Source organism: Pocillopora damicornis, chromosome 6 (genome assembly GCF_964200805.1).
Source record: "Pocillopora damicornis chromosome 6, jaPocDami1.2, whole genome shotgun sequence".
In the NCBI taxonomy this organism is placed as follows: Eukaryota; Metazoa; Cnidaria; class Anthozoa; order Scleractinia; family Pocilloporidae; genus Pocillopora; species Pocillopora damicornis.
In genome coordinates, this window is record NC_142675.1 from 25,456,938 (window position 1) to 25,476,802 (window position 19,865).

The 19,865-nt window shown below is 37.1% G+C and overlaps 3 protein-coding genes across 4 annotated transcripts; all 3 read right to left on the reverse strand.

The window, feature by feature from the left end:
• Positions 1-2,304: 2,304 nt before the first annotated feature.
• Positions 2,305-3,384, reverse strand: LOC113680914 (protein BTG2-like). The gene has a single exon (XM_027197959.2). It carries the CDS (start codon positions 3,263-3,265, stop codon positions 2,696-2,698), a length of 570 nt encoding a protein of 189 aa, XP_027053760.2. The 5' UTR covers positions 3,266-3,384; the 3' UTR covers positions 2,305-2,695.
• LOC113680913 (lysosome-associated membrane glycoprotein 2) lies at positions 2,305-10,638 on the reverse strand. 2 transcript variants are annotated; one of them, XM_089209849.1, is made up of 6 exons: positions 10,362-10,474; positions 9,328-9,374; positions 8,684-9,168; positions 8,081-8,294; positions 6,203-6,388; positions 2,305-5,541 (listed from the first exon to the last, which is right to left on the reverse strand). In XM_089209849.1, exons 3-6 carry the CDS (start codon positions 9,152-9,154, stop codon positions 5,351-5,353), a joined length of 1,062 nt encoding a protein of 353 aa, XP_089065975.1. In that variant the 5' UTR covers positions 9,155-9,168; positions 9,328-9,374; positions 10,362-10,474; the 3' UTR covers positions 2,305-5,350. The 2 variants fall into 2 exon arrangements, with proteins under 2 accessions (XP_089065975.1, XP_089065974.1); XM_089209848.1 differs by lacking the exon at positions 9,328-9,374 and having other exon boundaries at positions 10,362-10,638.
• Positions 10,639-11,018: 380 nt separating this feature from the next.
• Positions 11,019-19,603, reverse strand: LOC113680923 (lysosome-associated membrane glycoprotein 1). Its single transcript, XM_089209850.1, has 5 exons — positions 19,417-19,603; positions 17,213-17,658; positions 14,989-15,190; positions 13,290-13,484; positions 11,019-12,212 (listed from the first exon to the last, which is right to left on the reverse strand). The coding sequence occupies exons 1-5, from the start codon at positions 19,460-19,462 to the stop codon at positions 12,040-12,042; spliced, it is 1,062 nt and encodes a 353-aa protein (XP_089065976.1). The 5' UTR covers positions 19,463-19,603; the 3' UTR covers positions 11,019-12,039.
• Between the last annotated feature and the right edge of the window lie 262 nt (positions 19,604-19,865).

A 19,865-nucleotide genomic window follows, 5' to 3' on the forward strand; every position in this document is an offset into this window, starting at 1 on the left:
AAGGTGGCAAGGACCCAAGATTTCTTACTTTGCATTTGTAAATACAAACATGATTTTATAAAATCGCCAAGACTTGTACCTCCCAGCAATTGAAGAGATAATTCATACACTTCTTCCAATAATGGACACCTATAATAAATTAAAAACTGGATATCCCGAAAAAAAGTGAAACAAAACAAAACAATTTAGGTTTTAATGCTCTACCTCAAAGAAAAATTGAGACAAGTTCATTTTTCCTCTAATTTAAAGCTTGGGAGGGAAGACCATATCATGTTAGACCGCAGAATATACAGGGCTTAGATTGAGAACATTCCGCGAGTGAGTGATAGAAAAATAGATGAGAGTTGTTCAAGCGCCACGTACTACCACAAAACCAGATATAGTGACAATCTCCCTCCATACTTCCTCACATGTCCTCTAGTAGGCGCGACGGCTACGCGAGGTGTATTGTATGCGAGAGACGTTTGAGGTTCTCGTGGAGATTGAAGAGCAGAGCTTGAGGGTCATATAGTTTCTAGTTGAATGGATTGTTAATGATTACATGGGGTAAATTTTTTGTTATCATTTTCTTTGAATCTAACACATAAGGCCTACAGAACAGTCGCCATTTTTATCAATTTTCCAATTTTGGACGAGTGAAGTCAAGGGCGCGGCTAAGCGGTGGCGAACCGTGAGGGTCACGTGTAAGAGCCGTCAGAACGCGTTCACCTCTGCTCGTTTGAACTTTGCAGTAAAAGCGAAAAGATAAATAAATGATGAATAAGTATACAAATAAAGAAATAAGTAATAGAAATGAAAAATATATGAATAACACCTGTTCTGAGGGCTGGTCACACTCAACTAGGTTCAGAGGGAGAGGAAAGAGATAGACTAAATAGACTAAATCAGTTACAAATCGCCCATAGACTAAATCAGTTACAAACCAGACTTACGACAAAAATCCTCCCTTGATTCTGGTGAGGATTTCCTTTCGTTTTGTTGAAGGACATGTCAATGCCAAGGACAGAAGTCTTTTTATACCTTTTACAAAGTACACAATCAAAGTTTTACCTCTGTTTAAGTAAGTGGTACAGATACAGTCTGATGTTGCTACATTAGATCCCCTGATGTTTTTATTCACCTGACCCTTGGTAGAGAAACCAAACGTGTAAAGCAATAGTCATGGAATGAATGACAAGAGAAAGATTGTGTTTTATAGATAATCCCAAACTTTAAGTGACACTTTTTATGGCAACTTCTTTAAAGTTTTAAAATAATATTTCATGTTGGTACCAAAACAACATTACCCAAAATGGGTGATATTTATCTTCAAAATTTGAAAAATCTATATTCATGTAACAAACTTGTTTGTGTACATTATTAAAACCAGGTGATAAAATGATAATCATTTCAACTGTTTATCATTTGAGTGATTATAGAAATTAATGCTCTTTATATTAACATAAAAGAAAAATCATGTTGTATTTCACCAGGTCATTTACAAGACATGCAAAAATTCATATTTCCCAGTTTTTGTTTGTACATGAAAGAAGTGAGTGCAATCTTTTGAAAAGCACTTTGTAGCTCTTGAATGTATGAGAATGTTTAAGACATAAGTGTTTCATCATAATTTCCTTATGAGGAGTCTTCAACCTTACATTTGAAGACATATTACCCAAGTGGCTACCCGTATTATATTTATTATGTCATTCATACCAGCAGGTGAACTAGGGATCAGGTCTGCTTGATAAGGGCAGTCAGGAGCCTCCACCAAACACACCTTAATCATTGTCCATCAGCAAGTCTGCAATGTTTGACAGTTGCTTCAAAAAATATTTTCTGTGTCATTGTTACCAGTTATTTTCATCTTCATGGATTTATTTTCAATCTAATTCTCAAACTATTCTTAAGATTTGTACTAGTATTTCTTCAACAAAAATTAATTCAGAAACAACTTTGAAGATGTGTCACAAGGGAAGTTCTAGTATCTTACTGTCTATTTTTTGATCTCCAATGTTTGTCTCTGTTTGGGAAAAGAAAAGATAATCTCAAAATTTGCTCATTAATCCTGACATTTCCCTGATGTACCGTTTGAGCCATAAATACCCTTTCATTGGTTCACACACATAGAAAATAATATCTTAAAATTTATTGGAATATTGTTTTCTTCTTGCCACGCGGTTGGAATACTTCCCCTCCGCAAAAATATTTTGAGCATAATTTTGATTTGGAGTTACTGGCTCAAACTAGAAATACGCGATTTCAAGTGTATGATGTCACACTGTCGATGAATTACATACAAAAAAAAACACGCTAAACTTGATATAATATTTCAACAAATGAATATTTTTATTAAACTATGCGACACGGAACTCTTGTATCAGTACAAAATATGAAACTCTGGGCTAATTTCTTTCCAATTCCGCTCCTTGCGAAGCTCCGTAATCTATTTCACAATTGTACATGTACAAATTTACAAATTTAATTAAAACCATTCCCAGTAAGTGGCGTAAAATAGACGTAAAAATTCTTCCATTTACCAGCCCTAATAAATTCGAAGATAATTCTTTACATAGAAAATGTTTAGCTATGTACAAGAAACATTAAAAACATTCTACTCTAAACGTAATTTAAAAGTTCGTGTGTATGGCAAACGCGATGCGAGTCCGGTCCAATGGGTTGGTGGATCTGTGTTCAGAGAGTTATCTCTATGGCTTTAAAATACCTCCGTTGGTCTTTTAAAATAGTCCTTGCTGATCCAATGATACCTATCGAAGTTTTCCTTGTTATTAACGCTTCTTGTGGAAAGTATCTGCCTATTGTTAAACTGCGAGCATTGACGATAATCCGTGTTGAAGTAAAAGGGCTGAAGATGCCTTTGAGAGTGATTAGTAAATTGCTGGTGCGGCTGATGGTGTTGTTGTTGAGGGATTTTACAATAAATCGGACAAATCGAACCTTTTCCTATTCTACAAGACACATCTCCTGGGTCAATCCACAATGCTAGTCCGCCTGGGAAGAGCTCTAACAGAACTAAAGGTGATATTCCACTCGCCTTCGTCGCTGTCAGTAACACTGGGTCGATGCCTGTTAGCTCATCGATGTTGATGCATCTAAATGCATTTCCCTTCAACGGCTTCTTCGGATGCCAGTGGTTCTCGAATCTCGCGGTAATTAATTGTTCTAATGTGTCCTTAAATTTTTGAATCTGTTCTTGGTTTACTTTTGAGTTCCTTGAAAGAACCTCCGAGAGGAACTTGATGGCCGAGCAAACTTCTTCTTTCATGTTTGTTGACTCGGTTAATTTCTTGGCAACGTTTCTTTTAAGTAGCGTCGCCCCAATACGTTTTTCCTTCCCAGAGTAAGCGGTATTATTACAAAGATAGTTCTATTCGTTAAGGCAAAGCACTGTTTTATCTCTGGTCACCAAGGACTAAAAAGTTTGTGAATAATAATTCCCTACATTGAGAATTGGTCTATTTATATTGAAAGCTGTTGAGGAACATTCGCGTTTGAATATACTTCGCCGGGGAAATTTTCATGCCAAAAATAGATACTCTCGTCACACCGCACCAATCACTAGCGAGTTTGAACAATAAGTGGTGTTGTTACCGTGGTAACCAGGGTGTGTATCTGACGCAAGACTGTCGAAAACACACGTGTTTTGCACGACGTAATCGCTATTGTTTGCTACAATGTTGACGAAGAATATCGTCCTCATGGGCGAGTGTCGAAATCCAAGCCACGGAACACAATTTTATTCGAAAGTAAGGGTTTTTAAATCATTTTAAAAAAAAACTTCACCTGTGCTATCCTCTTTGCGGTAATTAAAAGCTTCGAAGAGTACATGACGAGAAAAACTGAACATGAAACCCCATTCAAACAGACGTGAGAAGTATCAGCTGATGCTTACCTCACGTATTTTAGCGGGTTACGTCAAGTGAGGTTTAATGATAATACCCGACCCACACCTATGAATTGTATCAAAATCCAGCACAAGTAATTTGTTCGTGAAGAGTAAAAGAAAAAGTTTCAACCCTGACTCGAAGAATACTAAAAATTGAATTTCCATTCGAGAACATAAAGAATATATATATTTGAACCGAAACAGTTTCGAACTAATTTTAGCCCATGGAACCGAAAGCATTTGGAACAAAGAAAACTTATCAAAGTAATCATTAACGTATTTAAAAATCCTTCTCTTCTCTAGAGCATTCAATGGCTCCCCCAAAAAGTTTTTTGAGAGAAGCTGATCGGAAAAGGAGGGTAAGAACACGGCCACTTAAGAGCTACTGTGTTGTTGATCGACAACTTTCACTGTTTTGTGCGAAACCATTTTAATCATATCTTCACTGCTCTCTAAGGGAGATAAGACAATAATGATAGCGGGAAATACTAGACTATTGTTAAGCTCCGGAAGTGACCTGTGACGTACCTAAACAAAACGTGACCCACCGAAATGTTACTTTCTAAGGCGTGACATATTGCAAGATCTCCCCTTCGTCAAACATTTATCTTTTGTTTGGGAACGTCTGGCTCCGTTGGTAACTAATTACCTAATGCGTAAGAGGTAGTTTGAAGACTGTAGCGATACTTAATTTACCAGAGTCTGCTTCTACGGAGAGAAGAAATAGCGCCATAGGCTCATTTCCCGTAGCGGCTAGTTGTCAAGCCTAAATCAATACAGAGTTTCAGAGTATTAAAAACGTATCATTCCTTGTAACTCCTATGCGATTTCATTACTCCAGAATATGCAAATCATTGACCCCTTTACACCCAATGGCTATCCTACTCAGGGTCCCCAGGGACAAGGCCCTCAAACTTCCAAGGTCTAATTATTGATTCTTCCTGTCATAAAACTACCAAACCATCATGTAACAGGCACGGTCTTCAGTAACTTATTTACTGATTAAGATTAAAAATGACAAGGAAAATATTGAACCCTATACCTTACTGTAACGTACAGTGGCACGTTTTTAGGATCAAACTAAAAAAAAAAAAAACAGTATTGTCACTTTTAATTAATGTGAAGTATTTAGTTCTAAAACCTATAACTCAATGATTTCATCAAAATACTTATTCAAACCCACTAACCTAACATACACCTTTTAAAGGTTTGTTATTCCTAAAAAATTTCTTATTCTCCTTCCACATTGGAAGTGACTACAACTTGATATACAGTTATACTTTACAACAAGTTTATTCACCTGGATGAACGACTACAATCTCTTTTACCCAAAGTTACTTTATCTCCTGAATTTGAGTACCATTATATGTACTACAATTACTCTAATTTTCCTCACCATATCTATCAAAAATAACTAATGATGCACCTTAATAAATGCTTGCGGGCTATCATTCTTGCAGTGCATTACAACTTGCGGTATCCACCTTGATTGTTGCGGCTACGGTGTCGCCAAATCAAGTAGCCAATGACAGCAACAAGAGCAAGCCCAGCCAATGAACACCCAACTGCAATGGCTACCGTGTGACTTTCAGGTTGCCTATTCAGAGTTGTAGACGGAGATGCAGTTGGAGTCGTAGGGAGAACACAATTTGTCACTGTAGAGGAGTAGAATAATATTAGAATCAAATCAGATTCTTAAATGAGAAACATATTGTACTCTTGATAGAAGGGGTAAGTTGGTAGAGACACCATGGTGTTGCAGCAGCAGGAGAGTATAACAGGGTAAGTTAGTATTAACTGGCTTTTAAAAATCTTTTTTTATGGTGGCCAATTTACGTTGTCAACTCAGTTGATAATAGTACATTACCCTGTAACTTGTCGACTCTTACACTAAGGGTGGGCTGAATTGCTATTATTTCATATTCAAGTAAATTAGCCTTTTTTGGCCTCCACAACATGTTTAAAAACATTACAGAATTTTCACTGAAAAGCAAGGCCAAGTAGGCCAATTAAAATGTACATAAAGGAATAGCAAATCATGCCCACCATTAAGAAACATGTTGCTGGGCAGTGAGAGAGTCTTTATAATTAGTTATACAAACTCTACAATAACTATCAATTTGAATTTTTGAGCAGCTACTAGATGATTATGATGCTTAAGTTACTTTTTGGTTTGATCCAGAGCCCCTTGTGACCAGTCATCAAGCATTTCATTCTCCTTTACAAATTACAAGGAAGCTTCCTGTGGGATCCATTAACTAATGCTTATTACATAGTTGCCAGTTAGAACAAAACACAGAAAAAAATAATTCCTACCATTGCCAAAATGCCCACTTTTTACACCAAAGGGTTGAAACTTAAATCTAGTCAAAGTAACTTCAGCACTGGATTTCTTAGCTGTAAGATTGATGGCAGGAGCAGATGGACAGGCATAAGCATCACCGATGCCGGCAGACAGTGCATGGAATGTCTCTTTGACAGAATGGAATACAGTGGTAGAGTCTGTTGTAAAAAAAAAAAAGATCACAAAACAAACAATTTTTGGACAGTGAACTTCTGTTTGGTCAAAAAAAGGCAAAGTTACAGAGCATCTGATGTAGAACTTTTCATGGAAGGGAAAGACACATTTACAAAACAAAACAAAAACATAGGCATGCATAGCATGCCTGAGTTACTTTTTTCAAGCTAGATAGGGCAAAATGGGACGTTTTGTGTTCCTAATGTTTCATAATTTTCAAAAGAACAAAAATATTGGATTACTTTGCATCGAGAGAGAGAGAGAGAGGAAACATAATTTATCTAAACTCACACAAGCATTTTGTGGTCTATTGTCTCTATTGTCTCACTACTTCTAAGCAAATGTAAAAATTCATTGGTGCCATGCTTACTGTAGTCTCCTTCACCCTGTTGTTTGGTCTCATCACACAATGCCCTCTATTCCCTGTTGGGGAGAGAGCCATTGTGTGATAAGACCAAATAACAGTTGCAAAAGAGACTACGCTTACAGCCATTCCTGTGACAAAAGGAAAATCAAAATTATCTGTGTACAGTTCGTCGCCTCAAAAATATAATTCAAAGTAATGTTACTCTGAAAGACAGACTGAAACTGTTGTATCTCCAATAGACCCTAGCCAAAGATAAACTGTGATCTTGCACAGGGGAAGATACACTGAGCAAGAGAAAAGGAAAATATTTCAAAGAGGGCTCCTTGATTGGTTGTTGCCTATCTGGACTTTGCCCTGTGTGTGTGAAATATGTGATAAAGTGCAGGTTGTTTACAAGGAATTAACATGCGATTGGGTTAATTCCAAGGTAGCTAAAAGCAAACTTTATTTGTAGAAAAAGTCAAAACGCAGAAGAATGCAAGGAAAATTTCCTATCAGTAGCATTAAGTTTCATGTGAATTTTTTTCAGTGATGTTGGATAATGTGGTTAGAATACTTGATAAAGTGTGGGTTGTTTACAGGGAAATGTCATGTGATGGAGCAAAGTCTAATGTAGAATACAATTCAAGCACATTGAAATTGCCTGATATTCATGTCATGCAAATGATTGAGTATGTTCTGATTGAACTTTGAACGTTTTTTCATGGTATGTGATGGAATGTTAGTTTTTGGGCCTGTACATTGTGAGAAAAGGAGCAGAAAAAACACATTTTAACTTAAAATTAATACAATGAAAATAAATGTGAATCTTTCATATCCCAATAAATCTTGACCTTACTTGATGAGGCTCTTGCAAAGACCACAATCATAACACTTATCAAATGAGCCCAAAATTTCTGGTTAAAGTCATTCTTTGTGTACTGAGCCCCATGATTCCATGACATCATTTATGAGAAAACAATACCCAAATGCTGTGAATGGTCTGTGATATCCAAATGCTGTAATATGATTGCGAGATAATACACTTATGCAGAAATCTGATTGGTGCAAGATACAAACCCTTATGCAGCAATCTGATTGATGCAAGATACAAACCCTGATGTGGCGATCTGATTGGTGTGAGATACAAACCATAATGCAACAATCTAATTAGTGCAAGATACAAACCCAAATGTGACAAAATGATTGGTGCAATATACAAACCCTAATGTGACAATCTGATAGGTACAAGCAACATACCACTCTACAAGCTAACATAGAGTTTTTCTTTTTAATTAAAAAAAATAACTCAAAAAATGTTCTGACTTACTGTTGAATTTCACTGAGAATGTTAAATTAGCAGCCATCCAGTACTGAGTCACTGTATTTGTTGTTGTGTCTTTAGAAAATTTCTCAAAGTGCATGGTGAAGCTACAATCGTGACTGTGAGTGCTCCAGCTTAATTTGATGAAAGGGTGATCTTTGCTTCTGGTGTCACATTCACCACTTGACTTGGCATTTTTTGGAAGCTCGAAGGTTAATTTCTGGAAGAGTAAAGAGAAATCCAAAGACAGTTTTAAGTATATAAATCTTAAAAAAACTTCACACACCAGCTATGTGGCTGTTTCTTGGTTTCCATAGCATAAAAACAACAACTACGATTGCTTACCCTTTATGAGATGCTACTCCTGAGAAGGTTGCCTCTCTGTATTTTGTCAATTTTCCATTATGATTTAAATTTAGGCTCTTTTTTTTTGGGGTGAGTACATAGCTTTAGGCTACATGGAATTTTTTAAGGTCTGAAAATTACCTGATTTGTTGTCTTCTCACAAATTCTTAGGGCATATACCTAAGGATCCAAAGGAAACTTGACAATTCACTTTACTTTACACCTTCTTTTGGCTTCTGCACAATTATTGAGAATGGTACTTACCTTTGAACTGGTTGTGACATCAAATTTTGCTGCCATATAAGCAAACAAACAGACTGTACCATTGTTTTTGACTGTAAAGTTGCCTGGTCCTGGTGGGAGTGAGGTAGGTGTGGGATGCACAGTAGATGATGGTAACACAGTGGGCACAGGAGTTGGTCTGATTGTTCCAGTACTTGGTGGCATTACACTGCTGTTAAGTACTGCTGTTGTCATGTGTGAAGGTGTGATAGTCATGTTCTGAGGTGTAACAGTTCCATTAAATGAAGCTGTGACAGTCAAATTACCAGGTTTGACAGTCTTGCGAGGAGAAGGTACAACAGAGGAAGATGATGATGTAACAGTCACCTTGGTAGAAGTCACGGTCTTCCTTGGAGAGGGAATGGAGGTATTTTTTCCAAATGAGTGTGTGACAACTGAGCTCTGGACAAGATTGGATGCTGAGGTTAGACTACCTGTAGCTCCAACAAACATCCAATGACAAAAGACTGAAAATTTTTAAAAATACATAAAAAACAAATACAGGAAGAAAGACAGAGAGAAAAAAAAAATTAAACCAATTTTATTGGAAATTAATGGTATCCTATTTCTAGACCAGTTACAACTCACTATATAATATGGGGTAAGTCTTTCAGTATCAAACCCACCTGATTATAAGGATGAAGATATCATTAAAGTCTTGCGTACTTCAAACCTGACGAAGATTTTGTTATTCATTATAGTGCATTTTTAACGAGAACTCATTGATCTGATGAAGGAGTCTCAAAACCTTTGCAATAGGCTACATTATTGTCTCTGGGTATGTCAGTTCCCTAACTCTCAAACTTCCAGTTCTCCTTCTTGGACTGATTAGGGACTCTTACATTATACAAAAATAATGATTCTTTCAATCAACTTGCCGCAAGTCTCTCTTTTGCAATATTTCTGGACTCAAAAACCTTTTAACTGAATATCAGTTTTTCCCATCTGCAAGTAAACCTCATTTTCATCAGGAAGTATATGCTCCTCCCTCAAAGAAAAAGTGATGGTCAAAAAGACTAAAACAATATCTCATGATTGGTCATTATCACCTTTCTAAAACCTTCAAAGTCTTGTACTGAAGCATAGCGATTGGTTCAAAGTTCGTATAATATTGTTGCATAGTTAATTTTGCAATCAGCTAACCTAACAACTCTTCATAAACTCCCTGCATGATATACTTACAAGTTCGAAATGAAATAAAACTTAGATTCGTCGATTATTGCAGTTCAGTGAAGGTTTACCGCAAAATACAATGGTACTTTATTCTACAAAATAATAACGAGGTAAGCACAATGGGGCTCACATATCAAAGCCTGCTTTCGATTCCAAACTCGATGGCAATCCATCCAGAGAAGTAAAGCTACAGGGTCCAAAATTAATATTGAGGTAAAATTTCCGCACAGCCCCATACTACATTATGCATTCAGTTTTTGGATAGAGAAAACAAAGACAAAAACAATACATTGCCCTTGGGAAAACAGATTTGCTTTACAATAGTATGGGACTATGCGGAAATTTTACCCGTTTCAGCTGTAGTATCAGTTGTCTTCCACTGTTCCACGTCGGTTATGAAACCTCACATCAGCAGAGCTCTGATTATCGAGCATCGATCCTAACATCTTAAAAAAAAGAAAAAGCTTATCGGTAGAGATAATTTTACCTGAATAGTGGACACAAGCGGCAAACAAAAGGTGCAGGTAAGCCATGATGATAGCCGAAATAGGCACCAGCTAATTAACCACGGTGCCAAACATTGAAAGTTATAGCAATCGCAGAGTATGACGTTTACATCACGTGTCTATCTGATGTCTTAGGAGCTTCCCATTTGGCGGTGCCTTTGTGAACCTCCTGCTCGGTTTAAACAAATGGAGGACTCATGTGCATGCCATTAGTTCAGCCGTCAGAGCAACCCTATCAACCTCTAAGGAAATGAATATAAAGTAAAGCCTTTATACAGGCCCAAGTGGCCCATGGGGCCAGCACTTAACTCCGGCTTCCTTAGCATAAAGCAGCTAAGAGTATTGCTACTCCCCCCTGGATGGGATACTAGTTCATTGCAGGGTTACCCCCAGCATATTTGCTGGTACCCATTTGTACACTTAGGGGAAGAGAAGCACTGCAAGAATAAAATGTCTCGCTTAAGAACACAATGACCCCAGCCAGGGCTTGAACCACTCAATCTGGAGTCAAGCACACTAACCATGAGGCCAGTGCCTCCACAAGGAAATGAATATGATGACCACTTTTTTACTTCAAGAACAGCTGTTATACATGTTTGTGAGTTCAAATCATTATTAAAATAATAAGCAAATGCAAATAGAATTAAGTAGATTTTATTCAAAACATCTTCAAACCCTGCATGTATCAAAAACATGGGTGGAAGATGGGCACCAACAAACACAACTTTGCTTGGCAGGGGAAAAGAAAAAGAGAGTGGAGAAGCACCAGGGTCACATTGTCTACCTACTGGTCACAATTTTTGGCTTTTGGCATCAAAGGAATATGCAAAGGGAAGGAACTTCTCCATTTTCTCTTCTTAATCCTCTCTTTCCTTCTCTCCCTCCTTCTCCAAATCACCCTTCCACTGCCTGCTACAAAAGGTTAAATATCACACATTCTAAACTATGTCTATGATTGTCAAAAAAGGAGTTACAATTAAAAATGTCTTCACAGTATGCAATTTCCTCCATCACAACAAACATCAGATGCAAGGAATCTCTCATTGCTAACATAAATTGAGGGTATCAAAAAGGGCCATCCACAACAATATCAGGAAATGTGGCTGCTACTCTTTTCCATGCAATACTCAAATCTATGGCCACATTTACTTCTAAGTTAAGTCAAACAAAACATCAAGATTAAAAAAAAAAAAGGACTTTATCACAATAAATTGGATTTAGCTTGTTATAATCAGAAACAAAAAAAAATTTTAATTAGTGAACTAGCAATCTTTTATTTAATTGATTTTATTTTGTGTGCTCCTTCTACTGATTCCTCATACTGACCAGTTGTAGCTTTGACTCTAGTACATACATGTATCTGTTACAGAGGGTAAAAAACAAAAAAAAAAGAAAGAAAGGAAAAATTTCCCAATAGTATGGTGTTACCAAAATAGGAAATTGTACTGACAGGAATGAAAAGCCAATTTTTGAAAGATTATTTTTGTCTCAGAGAGCTTAACATCAAGAAGAATTTAAAATCAGGTTCACACAGGATAAGACAGAAAGTGTCCAGAAAGAAGCAGAACAAAATGACCACACTAACACATGGCTATCAACAGGTATATTTCATCTGTGTGATCATTGTTTGGTGCAAGCTTGTTCCCCATAGATCTTCCACTAGACCTTCTCATATCCACGGTGACTCTTGCGGCGGCCAATGACATAAGCAATCAGTACAATGAGCACCAGACCAGCCAAGGCACAGCCCACTGCTATTGGAACAATATCACTGTCTGGGCTCTTAGTAGGAGTAGGAATTGATGTGGGATGGTCCTGGTAGCAATCTTTGCCTAAAGAGGAGGAATTGGGTTTTACTTCCATTCCAGAAAGTTACGCAATCAATACATTTGTAATCAACAAATTTGTAATCAGTACTACAGTGTGAAAATTATGTGGCCATCTCTGTAAGAGCAGTCCAGAGCATTTCACAACGCAAAAAAGGTTTGCCTCAAACTTTGTCCATTAAACTATCTTTGGTAGTAAGTAAAGAAAACCACAATTATTGAGAGTTCTTAATAATCAAAGCTGCAAAAGGCCCTTCTAAGATCTCTAGTGACATTGAAAACTTCAAAAGCTGACAAGCTCACTCCTTGTAACACGCTGCATGCAGCAAGAAATCATTTGTATTCCTAAATTTTGTGATATCTCAGGGGTTTAGAAAACATTTCAATTTTGATGTGTGTTTATTCAGAGGTTTGCCAAAACTTTTGAAAAAAAAAACCCATTAGATAGCTTTCTGAAATTGGTCAAAAGTACTCTTTCTTTCTCGAGTGCTGTTTCTCAAGTCCAGACTGGACCATTTAAAAAATCCAGTTCATTTCTCCTAATAAGCTGTTAGAAAGCATAGAAATGTAAAAACATCTGGCACTTATTAATTTCCTTCGCTGTAGTGACTTCAAACTTTTGACTGATTTTGCTTGTGTGACAGCAGGATTATGCAATTTAGTCTGTTGAGCTTGATTATTGAGCACTTGCAATAATGGTAGTTTTATTTACTTCCTACCAAAGGTAGTTTAATGGGCAAAGTTTGAGACAAAACTTTTTTCTGATGCAAAATGCCCTGGACTGCGCTAACAGAGATCGCCACATAACAAGAAAATACAATCACCTGTGACCACCAGATCAATGCTACAGAATCACCCAAATGTTTGTGTTTACATGTTAAAGAAATGTACAAATTCCCACTAGAGAAAACATTCTTCCATTCCCCAACACAACACACACTTTGTAGTCAAAATTCAAATTGCTGTGTAATTTTAAAATTTGAATTTGAACTGGGCATATAGCCCCCACCAATCATTCACAATTTAATTTCCAAATTTATCAGTGGCTCATTGGATAGAAGGGGTAAAAACTTTAATACAAACCTGATCCAAAGTCCTCAGAGTTTTTCTGCACAAATGGTTCAACCTTCCAATCCATGAAATCTGCTTGGACTTGGTAGTCTTTCTTACCTGCCATAAGAGTGAATGTTGTGTCTTTTTTGCAGTAATAGTAGCTACCATTTGTACCACTAATACTAGTATTTGGGAACAGTGTATATGAGGCATTAACCACTCCCTCTGCAATAAAGGAAGAAAGAGAGCCATTAGTCATAAAATTGTGTAAAATTAAAATACCTTCTCATTCCTGAATGCAATCTCAAATATTTGATCAAACACACACACACACACACACAAAAGAGCTTCTCAAGTTTTCCTGATTACTTTAACCATTTACTCAAAATACTGTGGAGATTTAGTTTTAAACTTAATACTCAACACCCACAATTATTCATGTTCTTCTGTAAGGGAAAACTTCTGTCTTTCCTATTTTTTCTTTTTCTTATTGTACTTTCTTATCAGTGGTCAAACTTATTAACTACTTCTCTGATGGGTTTCCTCTGAGAACTGAGGGGGATGAGCCAAATTACCCATGAAATAATTAAGTAATCATATCACAAGTAAAGGCATCTTCATTCTTCTCAACAATTATCTCTGTATTTGAGAGAATCCAGACATTTACATGCTAGGTTGAAGAATCATTAATTGACAGTATTGTCAGGGTTTTCTTTAAGGTTTTAAGTAGCCGGAGCTTTTTTAACAGCAAACGGTTGTGGGTCTCGCAATCCAATATGGTGGACAAAACATCATATCATTCATACTTTCCTGCTACCACAGCAAGATTTGTCAAAAAGACAGTCCCCATCAGAACATTTTTAACCTAACCTTGAGTCAGAAGTCTTTTTATGTTTTCAGAAAAGATGGGCATAGCAAATTTATATTTTTGTTGAGCCCAAGTTTAGACTTGATAAACATCATCTTTGTACGGGCTCACAAAGCAATGAAAGTAGCCAGAAAATCCTTGCAGAGAAGCCAGCGTACTTTACCGGCTGCCAGCTCTTATCTACAACCCTGATTGTATTTCACCAAAAATGGTACATAACACTGTTTTAAACCTTTGATATTCTTATTTTGATGATATAGATTTAGCTTTCTATTGCCCATCAACAATATTTATCTCTCACTGTCTTAACAATCTTGATTCCAATGTAAACATTTGTTGAATTTTAATAACATAGACAATAATAACAACATTATTAATGATAGGTAATAATTAATCACTGAAGTAAAAGTACATATCCACCACTTACACTCATACCAAGGTTAAATAACTGTTTCAGAATATACCAAGCAGAAACCTTAAATTAGCTATTTCTGTCAATTTAGAGAAAAATGGTAGGCCCTCCACCTCTTTTTGTGGATGGTACTTGCTATACTAGCAACAAAATAGCCAAATGGCATGTGTCAAAAACGGTATTCACCTGAGTGGTATGCAAAATGACATGTGTCAAAAACACTATTCACCTAAGTGGTATATACTCATTGGAAATATTCAACTAGGAAAACTTCTTCAGTCACTCGACATTTAACACTGCATCTGTTGAGTTTTATTAAAACGTGACTGGTTATTACTATCATCATAAATTATTGGTATGTTATTACTATATCTTCATTATAATTATCATCATTCTTATGACTACCATTATCATTTCCCCTATCATATCATCAAAATCAATATTACAACCTGTGGCATTTGGGAACTTTGGGTTGTTCTTGAGGTTGGCCAGGAAAGACACACTGCTCAACCGCCAGGTGGAAGAACTGTCATTACCGGCAAATTCAATTGACAAAGTGTAAAATGGTCTTTGTTTCGTCCATGTTAGACTCAGCATCCCACAGTTACCTGTAATGTTCACTGGCACAAGACTGTTAAGGACAACAGTGCCCTGCAGAAAAATAAAAACCAACATAATAGATAATAAACAGTTAAGAATATATGAAAGTCATATATTTGAACTGCGGATAAAGACGTGAATGAAAGTGATCCTCACAGTAATGTGCACTACTTAGGCAGTAGTTAAAATAAGGCCTCTGACCTCTGCGATACCGGGGTGGGTTTATTTAGAACCAACAGCAAGTGCCAACCCAAGTGGGTTTATTTAGAACCAACATCATGACCAGCTCCCAGTTGGCTTGTTGGCTCAGTTGGTAGAGCACTGCACTGGTATCACAGAGGTCATGGGTTCAAATCCTGTACAGGCCTGAATTTTTTTCAGGCCTTATTTTCACTACTGCCTAAGCAGTGCACATTACTGCAAGGATCACTTTCATTCACAATAGATAATAGTTACACAGGCTTCAGAACAACTGCTAGTGGTCATTTCTTACCTTTGAACACAAAACCAATGTACATGTATTGATAATAATTACAATGATGATGATAATAATGATAAAAATAATGAATCACAAGGTTAGCAGAGTAGAGCAGGTCATTTCCTTCCTGAAGCTGAAGCCCAAAAATCATAGTATTGATCACCAGGACATTGAAATATTGAAATAGTTGCAATAAACTATTTCAATAATTGTTTAGCCACTCAGTCTACCAGCCTGTCACTAGCAATTTTTTAAAGGAGAATTACCGTAATTTCCGGTCGTTTACCCGCACGGCCGATTACCCGCACCGGCCGATTATTGCATACGGCGAAAAAAAGAGTCAACAGATTACCCGCACTGGTGGATAACCCGCACGTTGTTATTCAACTTTTTGGTGGCGAAAACGTGACATTAAGGTGATACATTTCAGTCTTTTAAAAATTGTGTGATCCAACTTTCGAAAACTTGAAAGCGTCTTTGTCGAGTTTAAAGGTCAAAGAAATTCAGACGCGTGCACAATTCTGTGTCAATATTAGCATGTACTTTATTAATAAGATTATACAGTAAAAACACTAGCGGCCCATGCCCAAATCTCAACGTTTCATACTTGACAGAATGCGAATTTGTGGCCACATTTTGTGCGAGTGATCGTTCAGCGCCATGTCGATTTGTTGAAAAAAAGCTGGGTGAGTATTAAAACTTGAATTATAAAGTACTGTCGGCGATTTCTGAAAAAATCGATATCTCTGGTTCTATTGGGCCTAACAAGTCCCTTAAAACGGGAAAATTCTCTTTAGCTCAAGCTAGTGTTAAATGGAAATTTGTTACTGATGCGCCAGATATCTTTGGATATTTTTGTCACCATCAAGGTTTTGTTTTCACGCATGCCGATAATAATTTATTCGTCGCGCAACTAATTATGTGTGAAATAAACTCGAGTCGGCATCATGTTTTCGTGCCGCTTTGCGGCACTATTAACACAATAAAATTTACTTGAGAGGTGGAAACGCATGTTGGTGATATTTTTTTTCAATTCAACTACCACTGGATTTTAAAATTGTCACATAACCCGCACCTCCCTATTACCCACAGTGGCGCGCGTTTAATGCAAAATCAACAGATTACCCGCGGGTAAACGACCGGAAATTACGGTACACTCCAACATCTCACGGACACAACCACTAATTTTCCATTCAGCATGAAGGATATAACCATACACAGGTAGAAAAGTATTTTCTGCAGCCTGAGCTCACAGCCAATGAGAAAAAAAGGAAAGCAAATACATTGAACCATAACTAGGGTTGATGTTATAACTAAACAGGTGCTCAAAAGTTAATTGATGTTATAGGCAAGGTACCTTCCCATCAAAGTATCAATTTGATACATTCTGCTTAGTTGTAGCCTTTCTATTGAAATAACTTGCTTGAGGATAAAACTTTTATCCTGTACCACCAAAAAAAAAAGAAATTTCTCTAGCTTTAGCATCAACAGGAGAAATCCAAGAACGCTCCAACAAGAATAACATTGTGCTGGTTAAATTGTGGAAAATCCCACAACATTAATATGAAAGGAAAATAATTGGTTACCACACATACCTTAGCCTTTGTTGTAATTGTTTTGTTTCCTTCCTCAACACGTTTCACATAACTGATGGTAAATTTTGCCTCAAACTGGGCCAGCAAGCAAAATTTCCCATCCTTTTTTATAGTATAATTGCCATATGAGGGTGTTGGTGGTGTTGTTGGTGTTGGTTTTGATGTTGTTCCATTTGTTGTAGCTGTAGTTGTTGTTCCATTTGTTGTAGCTGTTGTTGTTGTTCCATTTGTTGGAGCTGTAGTTGTTGTTCCATTTTTCGACGGTGTTGGAGTAGTTCCATTTGTTGTCGTTGTTGGTGTTGTTCCATTTGTTGCAGTTGTAGGAGTTGTTCCATTTTTTGTTGGTATTGGAGTAGTTCCATTTGTTGTCATTGTTGGTGTTGTTCCATTTGTTATCACTGTTGGTGTTGTTCCATTTTTTGTGGATGCCTGGGTTGATGACTCCCCTAATACCAGAAAAGAGTTCATCAAGACAGGGAAGGGCAATACAAGATTTAGGGAAATACTCGATATGGAAAAATTCCAATAGAGGGAACATAAAACAGCCATTTTTGAAACGACAAATACTACAAAATGAATAGGATCATTTTTTAACAAAAAAAACTGGAAAGTGCATATGATAAATTTTTTGGTATTCCTACATTTGGTAACATACTTTACAATGAGGAGTCCAGAACCATTGCCATTGCTGGACATTTTGAGCCCGCTAACAGTTATCAGCGGTATATCATATTACACTCCAGAACAATAGAATATCAAGAGAATTCAATATGGTGATGATCACGGCTTGATCTGCAAAGAAGCGTGTTTCGTACCATGACTTACGCAATTTGAGCACTGCAGATCTTCTATTTGATGAAAAGAAAAAGAAAAGACCTACAAGTAAATCTTTTGGATTTTTTGAGGCAGAGTGATGACATGATGTCAGAATTTTGATTTGCTTTTATTAAATTTTTGCACCAAGACTACTGAATTTGCATTTAATGCCTGGCATGTTTTTATTCCAAAAAGGACCTGAAAACTAATTTGTTTCCCAGCAAGAACATAAACAAATATGGCTGATGATTTGAAGATCAGCATTGCTTGTGTTTAACCATTTCAGTCATAGTTTTCAACATGGTGTCTCGTCACTTACTCAACATGGAAAATAAGGGATATTCTGGCGTGTTGGGAAGTTTTTTTGATGGAAGGAAATGACAATTTTACAGGATATTTTGACGCTTCGAACTCAGTAGCAGTCAATTAAATCGAGAGCAGTTGACTTCATTGATGCACTTTCCTGTAATAGTTGAGTATTTGGGATGGAGAACGATGGATTACATGGCGACTTGGGTCAATGAACAATGACAAAAGAACGGACTCGGGAAGTAAGTGGTTTTTATTTATCGAGTCACTGCGAGGGTTGATGAATAGCAGAATCAGTACTGAATATCTCTCGATTGATAGCAGACAGGACCATGAACTCCTGATTGTTATATTTTAGAAATTTTACAAATTTTCATACAGTTTGCTATATTTTTTGGACGCCATTATGGACGAAATGCGCAAGCGCGGCCACCATCTTGTCCAATATTTCTGCCAATGCCTAAGTGCAATATAAATAACTGCAACTTTCTTGCATACAAATTTTGCACTCCATGGCTACATTGCAAATCATGTATCCGCTCTGATAAAAATAAGAGACTTATTTTATCCCGATATGAGGAACTTTCCTAGACACTCGAGACACCCAATTGTCACAAGGCAATTGAATGACAACTGAAAGGGGAACCTTCAGTTGATACAACACAAAGAAGGCGGGAGAAAAAGAAATATCGCGAAGAAAACTCCTCTCTCTATGATAGCATGTGTCCTCGCGGTATAAAATACATCACGAATCTAATTCAAGCCAAGTCGAGGACTAGCAGCTACTGCACTATCATGATCAGATCACGTAATCGATAGTGGAAGTCCCTCGCTGAAACGCGGACTATAAAAACCTCGAAAAAAAGAATTTCATCACAAAAAACAATAAACTACAAGTTAGATTTCTCACACTTAAGAACTTATGTTTCCAAAATAAACTTAACTCGGAGGCGCCTTCATGAGTGTGCGTATTTGTCGAAAGTAACAACCGAAGCCTCTTCTGTGCAGCGCCACACTCGACCGACCAATGTTGAAGGGATATTAAATGTATTCTTAGAAGTTAGACAAGTTTTACTTACCAAAGGCAACACTCAAACAGACAAGGGCTGCACAAAGCCTCCACATCTTAACCTTATTCACTTTTTTCAGTTCTAAAGAGGTAGTACCACGCCGCTACTTGCGAAAGAACCTTTTCCACGGAAAGAAATGAAGTAGTGAAAGTCACATGACGAACATGAGACCTTCTCCCAGAATGCAATGTAATCGCTAGGTGGGGCGGTCACAGTTACTTTAAGATTTTTAACTGGCTAACATATCCTGGTTCTGTAAATCCAAGATCTGAACATAACTGGTACATCACCCACGTTCGGGGCAAACTTCTCCGTCACTTTAGTCGTATGATTTCAAATGATTCGTCAGGGGATTCATGTCGAATGAAGGAGCTTCATAACCCGCTTTTTTCTGAGCTTGACGCTGTCATTGAGAAATTTTAGGAACGCCTTTAATAATGTGGCAAAAAAGGATAAAC